Source organism: Paramormyrops kingsleyae, chromosome 12 (genome assembly GCF_048594095.1).
Source record: "Paramormyrops kingsleyae isolate MSU_618 chromosome 12, PKINGS_0.4, whole genome shotgun sequence".
In the NCBI taxonomy this organism is placed as follows: domain Eukaryota; kingdom Metazoa; phylum Chordata; class Actinopteri; order Osteoglossiformes; family Mormyridae; genus Paramormyrops; species Paramormyrops kingsleyae.
Window position 1 is genome coordinate 10,585,392 of NC_132808.1, and position 21,739 is coordinate 10,607,130.

A 21,739-nucleotide genomic window follows, 5' to 3' on the forward strand; every position below is an offset into this window, starting at 1 on the left:
TATAAACTCCACTACCAGGATGGAAGGAGAATGTAAAACCGAAGTCAGGCTGAGAGAACCTCGGGGCGTCCCGGAGGTAAGCAGAGAAGCCATCGACCTTCTGAGGGCCAGTGTAAAGCCAGCAGCGGTCACGTCCAGTGGTGACGTGCCTGAGACACCCAGGGAGAACATGCAGACCTTGGAGTCCTGCCCCGGAGATGAAGGGCACGTCGATGTGGCTGGGAGGCGTTTTTGGGAAGTATGGAATGGTGTCTCAGACCTCGGATGCTTTCCCTGGAAATGTGAGCCACGTGAGTGGATGAGAACCCAGAGTCTTACCCAGAAGTGTCAACAGGATCAGCTGCTGGCGGTCAGCTGTGTTAGGAAGAGAGCAGGGGCAGTGCTGGGGCCAACTGAGGCTCCCAACCATGCAGAAGAGCAGGAGGCGAGGATCCTGATGGACAGGGTGGCTGATGGTCACACCAAAGAAGCGGTGGAACCCCACTCCGATGTGGTCCATTCGGGCCAGCAAATGGGAGAGCAAGCAAAGAGGCTTCAGACCTGCATGGAAAACTGGAAAAATGTGCTAGATGCCACCACAGATGACTTTGGGGAGGAGAACATTGTGCTGGAGGAGGTTTCCCAGGAGATAAAGGAGATGGAGACAACACTTTGCCAAAACATGACTGGAGACAAAAATATTCAGAGAGAATGGAAGGAGATGGTACCTCAAAAGAGCACCACCGATGGTGACGAGTCAGCTGTGCAGGTAGGAACTCGCGTGATAACAGAACCAATGTGTGTTATCTGTGAAGGCCTATGTGTGTTATCTGTGAAGGCCAGACGTGTCCTTTATCAAGTCTATTAAAGGTATGTGCAGAGATCAGCTACATGCCTGAAACTGAAGGTCAAAAAGAGGAACAGAGGAACTATTTAAATGGGACATGGCAGGTGTGTGAAGTCTCCAGGCATGCAGCCAGTGATGAGGCCCTGGGCCGCTATGAATTGTGTAGGAGTTCCAGGGCCAGCTGTCCAACAGAGCCACTGGGCTTAGTGGAGGCTTTGGTGCAGCTGCAGTACCAGCCATTCGGCCAGGAGCAGCTTATGAATGACATAGATAAGGGGATGCTGGCCACACCCAATCTGGAGCAGGCCACCAGGCACTGCTGTGAAGACAGATGCTCCATAATGGGGGGCCGTGAGAGGTAGACGAGGGTCAGAAGCACTCAGGGCTGTGGTGTCATGGCCCAGGTGGGCCTCAGAATGGCAGCGGGAAATCCAGGCTAACAGCCAACACCTCTGATCCCCAAGCCAAGGACACAGAGCCAACTGGCTTCTTGTCAGACCTTAGTGTGGTCAGTGAGGACAAGGAGGACACTTGTATGCAGGAGACACGGGATCTGGATGCTCAGCTGTGGGGGGGGGGGGGGAACAGCAGAGCTGCATGCATGTGATGAAGGAGAGCGACAGGTGGGGGATGGGTGTCAGCTGCTGGGGGAGGAGGGGCGGGAGGGGGGGCCAGCAGGCAGCATCCCAGCCCAGAGGAGCCCAGCCCATGGGGCTGCTCTGTCATGGCAGTCCCAGAGTTCCCAGAAATCCCTGGTCCTTGACAAAGAGCTGACCGCTGCCAAGGAAGAAAAAACCCAAAGGAGCCAGCAGCAGGAGCCCCCCGCCCTGCGGAGCCCCCCACCCTGCGGAGCCCCCTGCAGAACTTACAGGAGGGGCGTGGCGTTAACCGCTCACACATCCGCTGGGAGTAACATCACTATCACTATCGGTTCACTAGTATCAAACCTGGCTGACGCCCATGACATAAGCAAGCAAGTTACACAAACTGAATAAACGTGCCACAGAATGCACTTGATTTTGTTCATGTGTTTTAACCAGGGCAGCATGCAGTGTGATGATTAAGGGTAAGGATCCGTAACCATGGCAGCTTTCTGCCCCCTGAGGACCCTGAGGTCGTACCCAATCTTCAGGAAAATGGCCAGTTCTTTAAATGAGTAAGAACTCAAATTCTCTCTGATAAAGCCATTAACTGTAAATTGCTGCATATGACACGTTGACTTGAATCTGATTCCAGCATTGCCTTGTAAGTTATGCTAGGAGAATAGAGGGGGTACTAGGAGACTGTAACTCTCTTTGTGGTGAGAAGTGTCTCGGGGAACCGGAGAGGTTTCATTACCCGTCTGATCCTCCCATAGTGACTGAGCAGCTCCTCTTTCTCCTGAATAATTGAGAAATGCAGGGGGCCGCTTGGCTGTGCGCTAGGCCAGAGCCTCCCACCCAAGTGCCTCTGCGGGCATGTCGGGGGGGTGGGGGGGCTACTGACATTTAGGTGTCACCATGGGGCCCTCAGAGGACCCAGGGAGCAGAAAAAGAGAGACGCGTAGATGAAGGTACAGGAGGGAGAAGCTGGAGAACCAAGACCAGGAGGGACAGTGACAGTGACCCAAGCAGGGTGCGACATTGGGAGTCAGTGAGCAGGACGTGGAGAGTGTGTGTGTGTGTGTGTGTGTGTGTGTGTGTGTGTGTGTGTGTGTGTGTGTGTGTGTGTGTGTCGCCTGGTGGCACCCTGAGCTGCAGAAGAGGCGTTGTTGATTGTCACAGCCTGGTCATTTCAGGATCTGGAGCTGCCCTGCAGGGAGAGGGGAATTTCACCCCCGGAGGAACTTGAAACGGAGGTGACACCGGAACTACAGGTCCTGTTCCAGCGGGTCAAGGTTCTGGAACATAGCCTTGGGGACAATGTCAACAGCTTCATGGCGTCCAAGGAGGCCCTCAAGAACCGGTACGTTGCTGCTGATTAACAGAATAGCCTACGGAGTAACTGTTTCTGTGTATAAACACCTAGAAGTAGTATTGTGAGTCAGCTATTGCTGAAGGCAGCTAAACTATTGTTATCTAACTGTACCGTGGTTTGTTTACTGAAATGATTGGCCTACAGTTAGCTGACATCTGCACTTTTAAGTGGCTTATTGTTAGCCACAGAGTTGTTTTTCCTGAAAATATTAGCAGTGCTCTCAGTTGTGTTTTCAGAGACATTTGGCTTATTATTGTCTAAAATGATCGTTGTTTATGCTCAAATATTAGATGACAAATAGTTAGAAAACTTTTTTTATGTAGAATTTGAATTTCGATGATTTTAGTTCCTGAAGGGGGTTCGTTTCCGAATCTAGACGGTCCATGAAGCATATCAGTAACACGTCGTGCTGTTTCCTGGCTTATATTAGCTTGATAGCTGTCAGAGAGTAAGATTCTGAGTGGAGCTGACCTGGAGCTCATACAGTACACGTGTGACAGGATCAGAGAGCTGGGGGCATCCGAGCGGAAGCTGCTGGTGAGGATGGGGGACCTGATGGAGCAGGTTGCAGCCCCGAGTGCAGCGGTGTCCCGGCAGAGACAGGAGGAGAGGCTCGGCATGCTGAGGGAGGACGTGCAGAGTTTGGTAAGGAGCCTCCCACCCAAGAAGGCAGCTAATCCCCGAGCTTTCAGTGTCACGGCCTACAGAGCTGTACTCCGCTGCAGGCCTTCGGGTGTGTAAGTCAGAGGTATGTGACTGAATAAAAAAGCTTTGCTTCATGTGATCCTGGTAAACAAACAAACAAATAAGGAAGGGAGTTGTCGTTATTTTTGTGGGGAATACAGAGCATTTCAAAATGGCTGCTGATGGTCACGGCTGGCTCTGCCTTGTCAGACGCCTTAGCTTTACTTGGGAGGAAAAGCGATGATCATTTCACTTCCTCCACCATGCAGGTAATCCAGGGGCCCTAGGCAGCTGCGCACTCTGCCTGTAGCTCGAGCCGGTCCTGCTGAAGGCGAAGGCGTTACGGTGCGTAGGGAGCGTGTGACCTGAGCCGCTTCTCCTTCCAGAGGACGGAGAAGGAGAGGAGCGAGAGGGTGTGGAAGGAGCGGCTGAGGCGATGTCAGGAGCAGCTGAGAACCAAGGAGGAGGAGATGAAGATGCAGAGCGACTACTTTGAGCACTTCAAGCTGAAGCAGCAGCGGAAGCTGCGCCTGGCCCGGGAGTACGAGCACGCCCTCCGGAGGCGGGTGTACGAACTGGAGAGGGAGGCCGTGGACCTGACGGCCACGGGCGCGCTGCTGCGTGCCGAGCTGGTGCGGCGGCCAAGTGGGGAGCCGCCTGAGCAGGAAGGCTGGGAGGAGGAGAGGGACAAGCTAAACGTGTTGATCAGCGGCCTGCAGGAGGACCTGCGGGAGCTGCTGGGGTGCGAGGAGGCGGGCCAGGAGGAGCGGCGTGCGCTGCTGGAGCGTCTGCAGGCCGCCGAGGATAACGGGGAGTTCCTGTCCCACCGGCTGGAGGACCTGCGCTCCCGCATCCAGCAGCTGCGGCTGTCAGAGGAGCGGCTGCAGGCGGAGCTGGAGGAGCTGGCTGAGGAGAACGGGCAGCTCCAGATCCGGGCCCGTAGGGGGCGCCAGACGCTGCCTGGGATAGAGAATGGACTCCAGGAAGCCATCCTAAGGGATGGTAATAATGAGGTGAGGACTGAAACCGCCGCCTCATCTCTCACTCAGTGTGGAATAAGTGTGATTTTATAATTCAAGCAGACATGGAGCTTAGCCCCGCAGCTAATGGATACACTGTCAGCCTCACATAGGCAAAGCACTTCAGAGTGACAGACAGCCAGCTAGCAGGCGCAGGATGGCTCCGCAAGAGGGAGAGAGAGCAGCAGCATATGGAAAAGGATTATGGGTGGCCGATTCAGTGCTAAACCGCGAGTGCGCTCTGATGGATATAATCCCCTGAATCGCAGATGTTCAAAGTCCAGCACTCCTAGGCCTGTCGATTTTAATTAGCCGTGGGAGACCTCATTAATAAGGCAAGGGGTACCAGGTCTGACTGCTTCTCATGGACAGTCCTCTGGGTTAATGTTTTGTGGTGGGGGGAGGGGAATGTTGGTTATGTGGCAGAATGATTAGCCTGGCTTGTATACCCTGTTGAGGATAAATGGTTTTAGTTGGTTTTTTTTTATTTAACAACTAAAATTCCAGCAGACAAGCATTGTCTCACATTTCCACGTTGTCGTCTCAGACTGCTGACATCACTGCTATTGAAAAGCTGCTGCAGCTGAAGTGGGAAGCTGTCCTGGACCCGGCTAGAACTAAAGGCGCCCAAACCCCATCCATGACGCAGTGCATCCAGGAGGCCGTCGTGGTTTCCAGTGTGTATAAGCTAAACCAAATGTTTCTCTTCCTTTCCAAGAGCTTATAACCCTTGTGAAGTTTCTCAAAGCTCCAATAAGACATTGCACTGCAGTGCATATCTCCAGTTAGAAGATGCATGGGGATATTATTGTGTTTTATATTATATATAAATATATATATTATATGTGATTTATTCCCTGAAGATTGGCTCATTCTATTTGTGATTGGTTTTGACAGAACTGATCCCTGAGATGTCCAGGTCTCAGTCCGGCTCTCATGAGGGATTCTTAGAGATATCCTTCCTCCCACTGCTGGAGACCAACTCCTTAAGCTTGGCGGAGATCATGCAGAACCTCCGCTGCGGGGGGGAGGAGCAGGTAGTGATCCACTGTCACCAGAGGGCTGTGCATGTCAGATCCTTGCTGGCTAACTGCTGGGGTTGGAATACAGTAATGTTTAAACTGAGAACGTAGTGAAATATATTAGTAATTAGTGCACTAGAAGTTAAGGTTTTTTTTTTTTTACACCTATGGGTGTAAAAACTACATTAAACTATCCTGTTCATTGTCAGGCCCACCAAAATATGGAACAGCTGGAGTCACTTAAGAGGGTGTTGGTGTCGTGGCCAGGGGTGGTCGATCACTCCCAGAATGAAGAGGGTGATCTGTCCTTGCATAAAGAGGTGATGGCCGTTCAATTTCCACCAGACCTTGTGAATCTGTTTGGGAGCCAACTCCAGAATTCTAACATCATATCACTGGTCTCTAAAACTATGGACGTGGATTGTAATTCTGTGGACAATGATCCACCTGCCACGGAGCTCTCCTGTAGTTCATACACCTGTGACAGGTTCAAGCCCACAAATGAGGAAATAAAGTTACTAAATGAAGCTGTGCATCTGCAATCTGAGATAGGGAGTCTCTCTAACAGCAAAAAAGAACCGGAGTCACTTGTGCACGGCAAGGAGGAGGCCGTGCAGAGGCTGTCAGAGGAGAATGCTCAGTTACAACGCAATGGGACAGGCAGCTGCTACAGCCAAGGGTCCTATGAGGACCCAGTGATACTGAGCTGTGAGAAGGATGAGCTGCACCTGGAAACACTGAAGAACAACTGGAGGCAGGAAAATAAGGTACTTGGCCGGCGCAACGAAGAACTTCTGGGACAGCTAGCCCAGCTGGAAGGTGAGCACGAGCGGGAACTGGCCCAGCTGAGGCTGCAGGTGACCATGCTGGAGAAGGAGGTAGCTTGTTTGGAGGAGGAAAACAAGGAACACTGCTGTGCAGCAGAGGAGGACCGGAAAGCCATCAAGGAGCTGCAGGACGCTCTGCGGATGAGAAGCGAAGAGCTGGGAACCTCGCGGCAGAAACAGGAGGAGGACATGGCTCTTATTGCTGAGCTCCGGGAAACCCAACGCAAGAAGACAGAGCAATCTGTGCTCCTGGAGGATGTGACAAGCCATATCTCCTACGATGCTTCTGCAGGAACCTGGAAAGAGCCTCAGGTGGAGGAGAGCAAAGAAATACAGAAGGAGCAGCAGAAGGTCCTCAGGATGAGCTCAGACGCACAGACACTCAGGAATGGAGGGAGCCAAGAGGTGACTTCCCCTAGGAGCGACATCAGCATCTTGTCCTTGTTTAGGAGCACCTCAGTAGAGGGCAAGAACCTAAAAGAGGAGGGGCCACCTGACGCTGGCACGTCTACAGATGGAATTCAGCAGAACCCAGAGCTCAAAAACCGTCTAGGAACCAACAAGGGTGTGAAGCAGAGTGTACAGAAAACAAGAGTAGTATTCAGATTATCTAGAGAGCCTCAGAAGCTACTGCAGTGCACACCAACGAGGGAAAGGGATGTGTCTCCTCAAAACGACAAAGTTACACAACAAAGCCACACGACTATCTACTCATACAAAACAGTCAACCTTGGAACAACCTTGCAGGTAATGATAATCTTGTACAGAATGAGGACAACATGTATAATATAAATGGGATAATATAAATATAGGACAATTAATATTCTCATGGTGGTAGCTATTAATTTTACATTTTTATTGTGGAGCTTGTCTTTAAAGATTTACTGAAATATCTGCATTGTCAGGAAGGGCCTGATGTTGCAGAGGAGCTGAACGGTGTGAGGAAGGAGCTGGCAGCCACTGCAGCAGACCTACAGCGATCTCAAGAATACCTGGATAGGGCTAAAAGTGAGGTACGCAGCCATTAGTCTCCAGTGACCATGATATTCCGGCATGGAGGATAGATTTTACTGACCATGATCCCAATGAAAACTATGTGTGATGAAGAAAGAGCAGGACAATGTCTTCAATTGGCCATGTTAGATTGTCTGCAGTGGTCTCCCTGCAAGCTAGAATTAAGGATGATACAGTGGGCAAATTGGTATTACCTTAAGCATCATTTGTCTTGCTAGGCCCAGAAGTGGTACCGGGAGTTAGGCCTGGTGGAATCCAGGAGAGAGGAAGCAGAGAAGAAGGCCTCCCAGGCTCTGAATGAACTGAGGAGGGTTAAAGTCTGCCTCAAGGAGTCAGAGGGGATGAAGAAGGAAAACAGTGAACTGAAAGACGAGGTTCTGCACTGCTGCGTTGACAATTATGAATCAGTGTTAAAATGCTTGTTAAAGTCCTTATTTACAAGAGATTTGAATGTCTGTCATTTTTTCTGTAGAGGTTGAGGACTGCATTTATTGACGGCCCAGTGATGACTTTAGTGACCTTGTCGGACATGTTACCTCTGATTGTTTCAAAAATGTATGGTGGACTGCCGGCCTCCTAATTGGACCTACATTGTGTTTCAGGTAGAAGAACTAAGGAGACAAATGACACACCTGGAGAAGGAGCACATGAATGCTGTCTCTATGAGCACCCGGCAGGAGGAGAAGCTGGTCTCTTTGCTGACCTGCCTCGATGCCAAGGTTGGTCCATGTTCCAAGATGCTGACTTTTAGATCTCATTTCACCTAAGCAATTGCCCAGTTGTGCTCATAATTTCCGCAATTAGGTGTTCTTGTATCTCTGTAGGTATTCCAATTATGGTAATGCTACTATCTTATTTTATCTATTTACACGTTCTTTCTGATTTATACAGTGTGGCACTGAAGATGGGCAAAGGGCAAAGAGCTTATCCCTGGAGGGATATGAGAGTGCACTAGAGACCTGGTGTGATACAATTAAGAACCTGAAGGTGCACTATGATGACATCAAATACCAGGTATCCCAACTGGGACACTACAACAGGAGAGCAATTTCTGAGCACATTCTCCAATAGTAATTACCAGTTGAGTTCTGGGTTTTTATCATTAATTGTATAATCCATTTCTCTGCCATAACAAGTAGGGTCATGGTGTCTTTTAGTCTTATCATTTACGTCTTTTTTCTCAGTCTTAAGTTTTTTTTTAAAACACATAAATAAAATCATGTGATGAGTTAATATAACAAGTACATGGTACAATCGATGACCATTATGAACTAATAGGCTTTATCTTCTTTTGTAGTTTGAGGAGCTCCGTAAGAAGAAGACCCAGTGTGACCTTGACATGGCTCCTCTGAAGGTGACTGATATGGGAACCAGTAGATCCGGCTCGAACACTCTCAAGGAAGTGTACCTAATACAATGGAGAAGTTCATAGGATTTTTTACAATTGGAGATATTTATGTTTTTTTATATATATGTTTGCTGGACTGATTATAATTCTTTGCTCATTATAATAATGATGGTGATTATGATGAGGGTGAGAAGGACGATACTGACTGGCGATGAGAATGAGGGTGACGAGGGTCGGCTTGTGTTTCTGCCCTCTGTGCCAGGCCAGGCTGGCCTGCGTGGTACAGAAGTGTCGAGAGAGGAACAGCCTGATCGTCCAGCTGGTTCGTGCCCGGCGCAGGTGCGGCTGCATCCCCCAGCCCCTGATGCAGGAGGCCGAGGACCTGGTCAACGACACGGCGCTGCTGGAGTACTCCAGCGCCTTCGGGCCCACGGCGGCTGCGGTGCAGGTGGGCCGCTTCCCAGCACGGGGACCTGCACGGGTGACATACGGTTACATATAGGCGTCCAGCCTGGCACCTGCAACACCATTTCCACAAAGAAAATGTATACAGGCATCAGATACACATACTCACAACCACATGCACCCTATTAATAGGACTCAAAACCTATTAATAGGGCATTACAGTCCATGTGTGTAACAATGTAACAATTTCTCCTTGCTCAGTGGTTTGAAAACATTCCCAAATCCTGTCAAAGGATGCATTGTTTTCAGGATTATTTTGTTTTTTAGAGTGTGCTGTTTTGCAAAGGGAGGTGCAAAAATAACCTACATTTGTCTCCATAATTTTACTAATGACCTCTTAAAATGGCTCTTTCCTTGTGTTCTGCTGGATTATTTCTGACTCAGGATAATCTCAGAGAATCGCTGGGGGCAGGAAGAACAGACAGTGCAGAAGGCAAGTGTGTGTTCCTCTTAGAGAAAGGGATGTAAATCTTCTCATCCCCAGCATGTTTGGCACTCCACTGGGCTGTTTTACCGTGGTGCTAACTGTTATGGTGTCTGGCTTATCCAGCTGTTTTCCGTAACCCCACTAGCATTATGGGTAATAAAGCCTGCTTAACACTGCTGGCACTATGACCATTGGAGCCTGTTTTACCCACCCTAGTATAATAGGTAACAAAGCCTGTTTAACCTCATTAGCACTATGATAAAACGTCTGCTTGTCTTGGTGTTCCATGTATGCTTTTTGTGCAGCAGATCTTTGGTCTAGCGCTCATGGAAGCCTGATGGAAAAGGCCACACCCCTCAGCTACAGACTGTGTGTGGCCAAGACTGACTACCGTCCCAGTCCTGATATGCCACAGACAGCACTGCCCATAGTGAGTAATGTCCCAAACATACCTGTGCTTTCATACTTGTGAAATTAGGTATTTTCATTATATTAGTCTCTTTAAAGAAGGTTTTTATAAGGCCAGGGTCTACTACCCAGACCTGTAGACTTAGTCAACCCTTGATATTGGATTAATATAATTACTGTAATATACTTTGTAAGTAACTCGGGGAAAGCCACATAAGTACAGATATGCATTGACTGGTGTCCATGTTTCCTCCCGGAAGTGAGGACATGTGTCAATCAGGATGTATCTCGATCGTTATAGAGGAGAAGTCACATATACTGTATAATGTAAGATACATTGTCATACTCAATTAAGTAAACTTCTATAGTGGCAGTGCAATTGGTTTATTTAGGTTCTTGCCACATGCTGTACACGTGCTAAAATACACCCACTAACATCCACTACGTCTGCTGTAGACGTCTCTCGATTAATCATATTAAGGGTCTTATGGGAGTATGATCGATTGTTACTCAACCAGTGTTAATTTTGACAGCAGATTTCAATTTAGTTTTAGTCATAGTCTTTTGACTAAAATGCAATTTTAGTTTTAGTCATATTTTAGTCATCTGTTTTGTTTTAGTTTTAGTCTAGTTTTAGTCGACTAAAAAGCATAAGATTTTAGTCGACTAAATCTACTGTAGATTTAGTTGACTAAAATATATTGGGTTTAATTTAAATGTAATTTAGTTAAACCGTGGTAATATACAAAATATTCTAACTTAAAATTAAATAAAGCCAAGTCTCATTAAATATGTGGAATATCGTCTTTCCATAAAAACCAAAAATTAGATATGCATTGTTTAGAACTTGCATATGACATTCTTCATTCTGTAAAGCAAAAGTGCAACTCCAAATTATTTAAAAGAAAAACTGTATTTGGCAGTAATGCCATTGCAAATACTGCATGACCTGAAAAATTACCTTGCAGATGTCGCTTTAGATTTGTTGTATTTTTACCAGCGATTTCCGCTCCACACGGTTTACACAAGGTCTTGTTTGTCTTGACATCAAACGTGAAATTATTCCATATATCTTCTCTTCTTTTTCTCCCAGCCATTGCCATGTCATTTTAGTTTAAGTCAGACAGACACCCACCAATGTATGCAAGATGTACTGTCGCATCTCGCGTCGCAAGGTGAATCAGTATCTTAATTTTCCAAATGTGCGTGTGCGTCTCACCGCGCCACGCACCAAGATTAATTCTGATTGGATCATTTCCAAAAACGTCCCTCACTCACATTTTCGTCTCGTTTTTATTAGTTAACGAAAATGTCAATATATTTTTATTATAGTTTTCGTCATCATCACTTAATTTTTATTTAGTTATCGTCTCGTTTTCGTCAGTAAAAATTTGTCGTTGACGAAAATTATAACGAAAATATTTCGTCAACGAAATTATCACTGTACTCAACAGGGCGCAAGTTGATTGATGACTGTATAAATAAACGTCACCAAAAACATTCTTCATGATTGTAAGTTTAAATTCTGAGTGAGTTCATTTTATTTGTTTTAGCTTCCCCTCTCTGCTGGGGAAGAAGTGCAGGTTGCTGGCATCCCAGACGGGCGAGGGCTGTGCCGTGCTGAGGTGAGGGGAGAGCCCGGTTTGGTTCCTGCGTGTTTCCTAGAGGAGAAAGACGCCAGTAGGCAATCGCCCCCCCCAGGCAGCGATCCTGCAGGGTGCCCGGCGAGGCTGACGGGTCCTGAAAAGATCCTGGAAGTCCACCGTCAGCTGCAGCGGCTCCATCGCAGTAATTACCAGGTGCCAGTTCTCGCTCTGCTAAATATATTTATTTCTCAGGCCTTGCACGTCTACTTTGCAAATAAACCTCAGTCTTCAAAGACAACCCTTAAATACCCTCTAATCTCTAGCAAGAAATCAACATTGTTTCTGAACATCAGTAAATTACTGAAAATGGCATATACAAATATGTATTATATGTTTAGAGATCCAGGAAAACAGTGACATACATCTTTGCTACAAGCTAAGCAGGTCAACCTCTTTTTGTAGTATGATGACTTGGAGGCCATCTGGCCCTAAACACTATGACAGGAGGATGTGACTGATGACTTTGGTCTGAGGTCACATGATCAAATGTTACAAGTAATTTAATTTCAGGCTGTCATCAGTTTTGTGAATGATGGCTTCGCATTTAGTGCATGGTTGAATTAAATATATAGAGATGTTAATTTTTGCCACTTCTCCTAACAGATCCTTCCCCTGGCTGAATGCAATTCCAAACCGGAATTAGGTCACTTTTCTGCCTCTGCCCAATTTCAATCCCAGCATGCCTTGTGTGGCCTGTCCAAGGCCTCTGGAGCAGCAAGAAGTACCCCTCCTTTTCACAGGAAAGGGGAGGTGAGGAGGGGGGAGCGGCAGGAACCCCAGCAGGAAAGGAGGAGTGACTTTGCCGAGCCAGTCGGGACAGCTGCAAAGGACGTGCCTGTGATGCTTAACAATGTGAGACCCCCAGGGGGCGACGTCTGCAGAGCCGCCGCTGAAGACCGCCTGCCTGACCGAGCCAACATGGCTGCCACTCCCAACGCTCTATCTCCTGAAGACAGATCCCTCAGAGCTAAGCTAGGTAAGAGTCTATTTAATCCTCCACTCACTCAAGTCATTTGTCAAAAGCACACATCACCTGAGATAAAACTGCATCCTAAGGTAACAGCACTCTAAATCCATGCTGGGAAATGTTTACAGCTCTCAAAATTGCACTGAGCTGCCACATTAATATGCATGACTTAAAAGCTTTTAAATCTTCTAAAGCTCTCCCTGCAGTAGCAGACAGATATTACTGCTATGGGGCTTTGGGTTTTTAGTTTGACTGTGGTTAAGGGTTGTCTGGGTCTGTGGACATTTTCTCTCACTGGAATAGCTGGATTGCCCTAGATTTCTGCTCACTGTGGTGTGTCGCTGTGTTTGACCTTCCCCCAAAACCACAAAGATCAGCCTGCCGTCAGACACAGCCAGACATACACACACATTCCCTCTTTCTCCTCCCCCTCCCCCCCCCCGACACACTCACACACAGACACACAAAAACCAAAGAAGATTATTACCTTCCTTGTAATATGTCATTCTTTGAACAACCTATTTCCACTGCAGTTTTAAATAGCAGTTTTTGGTGTCTGTAAGGAATGGGATTCTGTGCTTTGTTACCTTTGTTACCGTCAGTATTTATTCTAACCATGTTTAATTATATCAGCGAGGCCTGACTCTGCAATGTCTGTGATTGAATAAACTAAGCTAATGGTTAGGTGAGAAAATAGCTTTGAATGTCTTCATTTTGTCAGTAGCTAAGTAGTCTCTGATTAAATCCATTTGCATTGTGGGTATTGTAGAGGGGAGGGTGCCAAAAATCACTACCTTCATCTGTAACTATGACCATTCATTCAGATAAAGTAACTCCTATAATTTCCTAAAAACCTAAAATCATTTGTGATTGAATGGATCAGTAGCTTCAGCCTTCAACAGCATAGTAACACTGCAGTGTAAATCATCTTTATAAAATCAGTTCAGGATGTGCTATCAGTGTTGTAATACAGTATCACATACATGACAATGACATTGTAACACAGCAGTTTACGGGCTAATTATACACGTGCAGCAGGAGTGGATTTATGACGGGACAGCAGTTTTCGTTCGGTATTGCACTTCGGCTCTCTTTATCAGAACTCACCCCACATGCACTGCACTGCAGAACAGCTACAGGTCGCACAGAGCCCTCCTTCTACGGCTCTCTCTATCAGAAGTCACCCCACATGCACTGCACTGCAGAACAGCTACAGGTCACGCAGAGCCCTCCCTCTCCGGCTCTCTTTATCAGAACTCACCCCACATGCACTGCACTGCAGAACAGCTACAGGTCACGCAGAGCCCTCCCTCTCCGGGTCTCTCTATCAGAACTCACCCCACATGCACTGCACTGCAGAACAGCTACAGGTCACGCAGAGCCCTCCCTCTCCGGGTCTCTCTATCAGAACTCACCCCACATGCACTGCACTGCAGAACAGCTACAGGTTGCGCAGAGCCCTGCCTCTCCGGCTCTTTATCAGAACTCACCCCACATGCACTGCACTGCTAAAGAGCTACAGATCACGCAGAGCCCTGCCTCTCCGGCTCTCTTTATCAGAACTCGCCCCACATGCACTGCACTGCAGAACAGCTACAGGTCACACAGAGCCCTTCTTCTCCGGCTCTCCGCTGCGCTGCTATGTCACCCTTCCGCTTCCTCTTGCAGAACCTCCAGCTCCCGTGGTTTCGCTGAAAGTCATGAAGACAGTGGGGCAGAGCGGGCTGATGATTGGCTGGGAGAGGCCGCCGCTGGACGAGCTGGGCTGCAGTAACGGCACCTTCGTGTGCGGATACCGCGTGGGTCACGTCACCTTATCGCGGCTGTCTTTCATGGGCAGCTGTCCTACTTCTACTGTATCACCTGCACATATGCACCTCTGCATCTCTGTGTTCACACTGGAGATATATGGCAGGTTTTATTTGCATGTATTTCTTTAATACAGTAGATACAGGGCGAGTTTTGTTTTCGTATGTTTATTTGCATATAGGACAGGTTTTGTTTGTATTTATTTCTTTCTTTATGTTGTATATACTTAGGCTTTGTTTCCTTATTATGTTTATGCGTTTATAAAAGACAGGTTTTATTATCTTATATTTGTTTATATGGTACATAGAGGTCAGGTTTTGTTTCCTTATATTTCTCTACAGTTGTTACAGAGCCTGGTGTCTTTCACAGATATTTCGAAAAAACATCGAATGTGCTCATAGGCTTTTTATTGATTTATATTCGTCAGTGTGATGCAGTATCTCTCCGTTCACGTACAGTAGGCTGATAGTGTTTGATCATGTTCATCGCCGCAGGTTGTGTGAGGGAGGTAGACCCTCCTGCTTACTCTTCCCACACATCCTCCTGAACAAAGGCCACAAGACCTCAGGCAGCCATGCTCCATCCTTATAGGTCATCATTAAACTGTGCCTTTTTAGGTCTCATTATTAAGCAACAGAAATATTAACCTCCTTCACGGTAGCTGTCCACAGTGCCGAGTTTCTGCGTATCTATGGGGACGCTAAGCTGTCCTGTTGCATTAATTTTCCTACACTACCCGTCTACGGACCTCAGGCCTGCCTTGGGTGCTGACGGGACCCTGCGTGTCACCTCTACTGACTGCTCATGGCAGCCGTGTCAGGAGGCTGCGTTTATCTTTTATAACGTGAAGTCCAACTTCAGACTGATGGATTTAACCCTTTGTAATGCTAACACCATGGTTTGAAGCCAAAACGCTGGACATTAAGAGGCTCACTTACTAATTCATATAATGGGTATTAAGTCTGATTTTGAGGAAACTGAACCAGGATAGAGGTTATAGTCCCCAAGACCATCGACTCGTGCCCCAGCTGTGTCCTATTTTAAATCTAACAGCCAATGGGATCTTGTCTTAGTTCTCACAAATAATTCCACAAAAATGACCATCTGTCGGATCCAGCAGCACCATTCTTTTGGATCTGAGTTGAAGCTGTTTATTTGTCATCATTCTTGCCCACTCCTCTGTATTCTGAACCTCATGTGGTCACCTTTGGGTTCTCACCGCCTCGATGTCACCTGTCCTCTTCCTCTTTGCAGGTCTATGTAGATGGAGAGTTCCACAAATCCGTGATGAGCTCAGCTTGTACCAAGGTAAATCCAGTAATAAATAACCGTCTGTGGGCCATTGATGACACTGTCTGAGTGTATTAATTAGCCTATGAAACCTGCTGATGTTACTGCAAGCGATTCATGCCTGCAGCAGGGGAAGATGCCCTTTTAATGAATTGAATAAAACCACTGCTGTTCCGGTTCTCAAGGCAGAATACGTAAATGCGATGTGACAGTTTGAGGAACTGTGCCTTGTCTCTTGTCCTCAGGCGGTTCTGGAGAACCTGGACCTGTCTGTGCCAGTCCACATCAGTGTCCAGACTCTGGGCTCAAACGGGCTGCTTGCTGAGAAGGTTCACATCCTCTACGAGGGCAGCTGGCCACCCACTGGGCCAGCGCCGACCCCGGGGGCCCCTGTTCGACGGTGGCATAGTTGGACCAGCCAGCCGGTTAGAAAACACACACATGCATGTTGATAGAAATGCATTTGCATGTTACATCTGTATGGGGGCCGCATGTGGCTCAGCAGGCTGAGTCTCTGTGCCGGTGGTCAGAAGATCACCGAATTGAGCCCCGGCTTCCGTAGAATGGTCACACATCCGTGGGCCCTTGGGCAAAGCCCTTAACCCCCAGCTCCACGGGCAAATAATAATCCTCGGGTCACATAACATAATCCCCTACGCACACCATACTCACGGACTCTCTCACCCACACACACACACACACACACACACACAGAGGATTATTCTTAGTCCTGTCAGATTCATCAGGCTAAATGACTGATTTCAGTACTCGAGTTCCACAGATGAACCAAATAGCTGGACTAGAGGATCGTATCCTCCACTGACCTAGAACCACAAGTCCCTGGGTCGTCTTCACCCAGGATGGAGTCGGGCCCTTCGGCTGTGCACCAGCTCACCTGTCTCTTGCTCCTGGTCAATAGGAGCGTCACAGGAGCCCAATGTGGCGGCTGGCCTGGTTTAGACCACAGCTCCCAGAGGAGTCCTCAATCCAGGACATGTCTCTATTAATAATCTCTGCAGTTCCACTGAACTATATCTCTGGGCATTATATAATTCATATGTAATATGTAACATTATAGCTTTCTTTACCATAATTGGTAAAGAACCCTAACCCTAATCCCACATGTAGGTGCTGGTTTCTTACAGGTAATCATATTTTTGGGTTTGGACTTAACCATCATGATGGATCCCGCTGTTCCTGACCCCTGGAGGCACCCTAAGTTGATTTGTGTTTAATTAAACAAAGGGCTGTGTTTGCTGTTTCGACGCCATGTCTGTAGCAGCAGTCCGCACAGGCATGTCTGAGAGATAGGTGGCGCTGTGTCAGCACGACCGGCCCAAGGTCGCATGTTTGGCTTCCCCATCATTGGAAATGTAATAGGACAGGAATGTACTCTGTATTTTCAGGTGACCTCCAGAGCCCCAGCGCTGAAGCAGCCCAGCCTGAAGTCCCCTACTGAACCTGCACTGGTAAGTCAGCCCCCCCCCCCCAGGCTGTCCCTCATTGGATGTCCATGCATGGTGGCATTTTGGAAAATCCACATTGAATCGACCACAGCTTGCATAGAAGGATGTATCTAAAATGATCAAGCTAAATGGACGAGCACAGCAAAAATGCTAACTGGCGGGACGATGAAGGCATTCCGGCTGCCGCTGTGTCAGCTTAGAAAGTTCCCCCCCGCCAAACACAGGGAGTCCACAGAGCAGTGAATGAGAAACACCACAGGCGGGCCGGGCTGTGAGGCGGGACGTGAGCATCCGTCACAGCTCAGGTAGAGGTGACCTTTTCACAGACCAGATTTAGGTGGCCACCACACGCCTGTGCACGCATGTACAACACTGTGCAAAAATGTTTGGCTGGCAAAGGAAATTTATTTAAATGACCTTTTTGTTTGTGTAAAAATACTGATTTTATGTTTGTCAAAGTGTGTTAGCTTATCGATTTAGCTTATGCATTAAAAAATCACCCCAGTATTTACATTGACCATCCAGTATATCCATGTATTTCACCTCTAGAATACCACATCTGGCTAATCAATACCTCACTGAGGTAATTTACTAAGTAAGTTAATTTATTAAGCGAGCAAGTAGTGAAATTTAATGGACACATGGAATGGCTGGGGTGCCCCTGAGGAGAGTTTGGGGAACTGAAGCGATGTTCCTCTAACAAGAGATTGGTCACTTTTTGGAGAACAGCAGAAATTCGTACTAGTTTGTATTGTGTTGTTTTTCAGTAATGTTATTTTTTTCTGAGCAAATATGTACTTACTGCTACAGATAAATAACCATAAACATTTTCTTTGACTGTCTAAGACATTTGCGCAGTGCTGTACACTCTCATCTGTCCTGTTCCATACACATACTTACTGAGACTGACATTTACCCGATCACACATATGGTGACTGAGGTCCAAGGCGAGAAAATGATGAAAGGAAGGATTCGAGAAGATGGAGTGAAGATGGGGATAGAGGGAAGTCTGAAGAGAGAAGGAAAAAAGGGAAAAAGAGAAGGGATGGAGGGATGACAGAAAGTGGCACAAAAGAAAGAGTGTGTGGAAATGGCACATCTGTGTAGGATGTGATATATGTGATATAATGGCGGCGAGCTGTATGACATCCTGGGCTGTTTGCTGCATTAAACTTTCACAGTGGGATCAGTAGAGGTAAATACTGACACATTGACCAATAGGAATGAATCACCTCGCATTCTCTGCTGTGCTTGTGAATTACCTGTCTTACGTACAGTAATTCCTTTCCTTCTCTGGCAGTGTGTGGCCATCTATAACTACAGTCCCCTGAAGGACAGCCCCAACATCCACCCCAGCAGAGAGCTGGCCTTTCGGGAGGGGGACGCCGTGTGGGTGTTCGGCGAGCCCAGACGGGATGGCTTCTGTGACGCTGAGGTGCACACAAACGGTCACACGCACACACACCAAAAGTGCAGAGGCATCCAGTTTAATGGTAATGGCTGCTGGTGTTTGAGTTAGTGAGGGATGAGTTATTTTGGGCGTAAAGGCAACTCCATGGTAACGGCCCATTTGACTGCTTGAAGAAGATCCATAAAGACTCGTAAAATTTCCCCAAGTGTGTCTTTGAATGGGTCTCTGAATGCATCCTTGAATGTCTTCCCAAATGTGTCCCTGAGTGTCCTCAACCATGTCCCTCAACTCCTGTGGTGGCTTTTTTGCCGATGATGAAAATGAAGGAAGGTGAGAAGGTTTTTTGATCTGAATGGCACCACTTACCAAAGGGAAAAGGAGAAGCCATGCTGGGAGACGGGTCGTGGGCAGCAGCTCATTCCCACATTTGGTCTGAGACCAAATGGAGAGGCGATATAATTCATTTTGATTGGTTGCCTTGATGTGACTCAGAAATTCTCTATTAACCAGGACTAGCTGAGGATCCTACATCTGCCTCAGTCTAGTGTCATCAAAGGCGGATTTTCTATTGGCTAACAATACATAAATAATAGCATGGTGTGTTTTTGCTTATCAGGTGACAGATTTTAACTATTTCCTAGGTCAACGGGACACGTGGCCTTGCACCAATGGCGTTCCTGGAGGAGATCAGCTCAAGGCTGCTGAGCGAGGAGTAAGCAGAGCGTAAGGTTTGGTGCCACATCACCTTGCATAAGCCTCGGCCTTTTGCAGATGAGGCCCACACCTGTCTGTCTTGGGACTGACCGACCTCTTCTGCCCTTTTGCAGAGGAATAGGTGCCCAATCTAAAGTCTCTGAGACCCATCACCAGTGAGCCAGTGGTCTGGAACATCCAGGACATCGTCAGACCTACCAAAGAGAAACATCAGCTGGACGTAACCCTCTCAAGTGCGTCGACACGAGCACAAGTCATGTGACCTGCCCTTTCTGTCTGGACGATATTGAAGGCTTCTTTGACTGAATCAGGCTTAAAACACACAAGGCAGCAAGAAAAAAACAAAATGAATTTGCCGATGAAATGTGGAGAATTGATACAAGGTTATGAGTCATACCTTAATGAAATTTGTGTTGTTCTTTTGGTTGCCATAACAGTGAAACTCAGTGTGCAGTGCCAAAAGACCTGTCTGTCCAACAGCGCACGAGCCTGCCATCATCATCAGTCCTTACGGTTTGAACTGGACACCTAAGCCCTCGCTCTTTACCCACCATGAAGTGCAGTGGTGATGCTTTCAGACTGAACAATGGTGCAAGCCGCTATCCAGCTATGATGCAGTTTCATACAGTTGTGATTTTTCTCCTTAAATGATAAATGTCTTAACTTTTCCAACCTGGTATCCACACATATTTGAGGTGTTAATGACAGAACAAAAAAAACATTAAATCGAATGCTGTGCAGTGCCTGCCTTTACTGTGACGTGGCACTGCAAGCAGTTTTAGCATTCAAGGAAATGTAGGTTTAAAATCTGCAAACTAAACGACTGAGTCATCAATTCAGAATACCTCTATGCCTACGTTGAGAAAAATTCTCCTGTGTAATCGTTCCTGACTACAATCACAGGACAAACATGGAATCAGATTTACTGTCCTTAGTTCTTTTCTGATGTGAATGTCCTATTGAAATACAGTCAGTGTCCTTGCACAAAGTGCCCCATTTAAATCTTTTTAAATTTCACTTTTTAAAGTATTTCTTTGTAGACCATTTCACCAGGTCAAAGGTTTTGTGTGTTCTTCTGTTGTTCCATTGCTATTTAGGAATTTCTTTTAAAAATATTTTATTAGGAATGAATTTTTAATATGAACGAAATATTACATCAATGTCACCCAAATCGTCCAGTTAAATTCCTTTGTTTTAAAATATAATGAAACAAAGAACATATCCTCTCAAATATGACGCCTTTCCTTGTATTAAAATTGAAGGTAACAATTAGAATTGCATTTAACAGATTTTGATAGTTACTGCAGGTTCGCAGCACTGTGTTGCTTTTTAGTTGCCTTTTCTCTTGTTACTGAAACTTGTAAGTTAAGATTATATTTTCTGGAGTTTCTCCAGGCAGTTCCAGCATAACACATGTTGGAAATGTGGTTAGCTTTGTTTTTCTGTTCTTTCCACATTGGATGTGAGAACTGATGGCTTCTGCCCTCCATCCTTTAACTTCCACTTGATTATAGACATTCACTTTTAATACCGATTATCTGTCCTACATGGATATGAAGGCTCTGGACCCCTGTGACCCTGCATAGGACAAGCGGGTATAGAGGATGCATGGATGGATGGATGGAAATTCATGCACATACACATATTTGTTATATTCATGCTGCAGAATATGTACAGTATTCTGACACTTGCATTTAATAGTTAGGAAGCGTAATTTTCTTTGGTGATCCATGATGACTGTTTATCTGTTTAACAAGCAATTTGTGAAAAGGTGTTGAGACCCAAATCATTCCATGCTACTAGCCACTATACTCCATTTCAAAATGGCATTCTGGAGTAATTCTAAAACTATATTTTTTTAACCTTCCGCTATAAGGAGTACTGATTAGTATCAAAACGCGAAGCCTCCTTATACATATATATTTCAGTAGGCTCTTCATGAAGACTTCACCTCGTTGGTGACTCTGTAGGCCTACTGTCATGTTGAAGATGCTGTGCACCTATAGCCACTGTTTCGAGGAGAAGACCTGATCCGTATATGATGTGTTTTGTCGATGCATTACTATGCCATTATAGACCCATTCTTTTTTATTTTTCAGATATGTAGACACACAACACTTACAGCTAAATGTAAATACATGGGTAATCCACTTGCTGACACAAACTTATTTTTGTATATCCACTAGATGTACATTATTTCTATAATTTTTGTTAAAACTGTAAAGAAAATACATTTTGTTTATATAACAGTCTCTCGCCTCCCTACTGTGTCCGAAGGAACCATGTTGCACTTTTTTTTAAGTATGTCGATTTATAAAAACTTACGACCTATCTATATTACAGATTAAGTAATTGATAACATATGGTGACGCATCTTTGAACTGGTGCTATCCTCTTATTTTCTCCTTATTTCGTAATCTTTTATCTGAGGAAGATGAAA

The 21,739-nt window shown here is 46.4% G+C and overlaps 1 protein-coding gene across 7 annotated transcripts; it reads left to right on the forward strand.

The window, feature by feature from the left end:
* Positions 1–19: 19 nt before the first annotated feature.
* On the forward strand, positions 20–21,613 carry LOC111836207 (uncharacterized). 7 transcript variants are annotated; one of them, XR_002836365.2, is made up of 25 exons: positions 20–748; positions 2,604–2,770; positions 3,283–3,427; positions 3,853–4,479; positions 5,033–5,162; positions 5,383–5,522; positions 5,717–7,081; positions 7,240–7,347; positions 7,567–7,722; positions 7,951–8,067; positions 8,240–8,362; positions 8,646–8,702; positions 8,959–9,144; positions 9,546–9,594; positions 9,894–10,018; positions 11,550–11,795; positions 12,246–12,618; positions 14,278–14,408; positions 15,673–15,726; positions 15,954–16,133; positions 17,115–17,177; positions 18,475–18,609; positions 19,227–19,297; positions 19,413–19,532; positions 19,737–21,613. XR_002836365.2 is itself a non-coding variant. In XM_023797260.2 (24 exons), exons 1-23 carry the CDS (start codon positions 20–22, stop codon positions 19,299–19,301), a joined length of 5,481 nt encoding a protein of 1,826 aa, XP_023653028.2. In that variant the 3' UTR covers positions 19,302–19,313; positions 19,413–21,612. The 7 variants fall into 7 exon arrangements, 6 of the variants coding, with proteins under 6 accessions (XP_023653028.2, XP_023653027.2, XP_023653025.2 ...); XM_023797260.2 differs by having other exon boundaries at positions 19,227–19,313; positions 19,413–21,612; XM_023797259.2 differs by having other exon boundaries at positions 19,227–19,308; positions 19,413–21,611.
* The last annotated feature ends 126 nt before the right edge of the window (positions 21,614–21,739 follow it).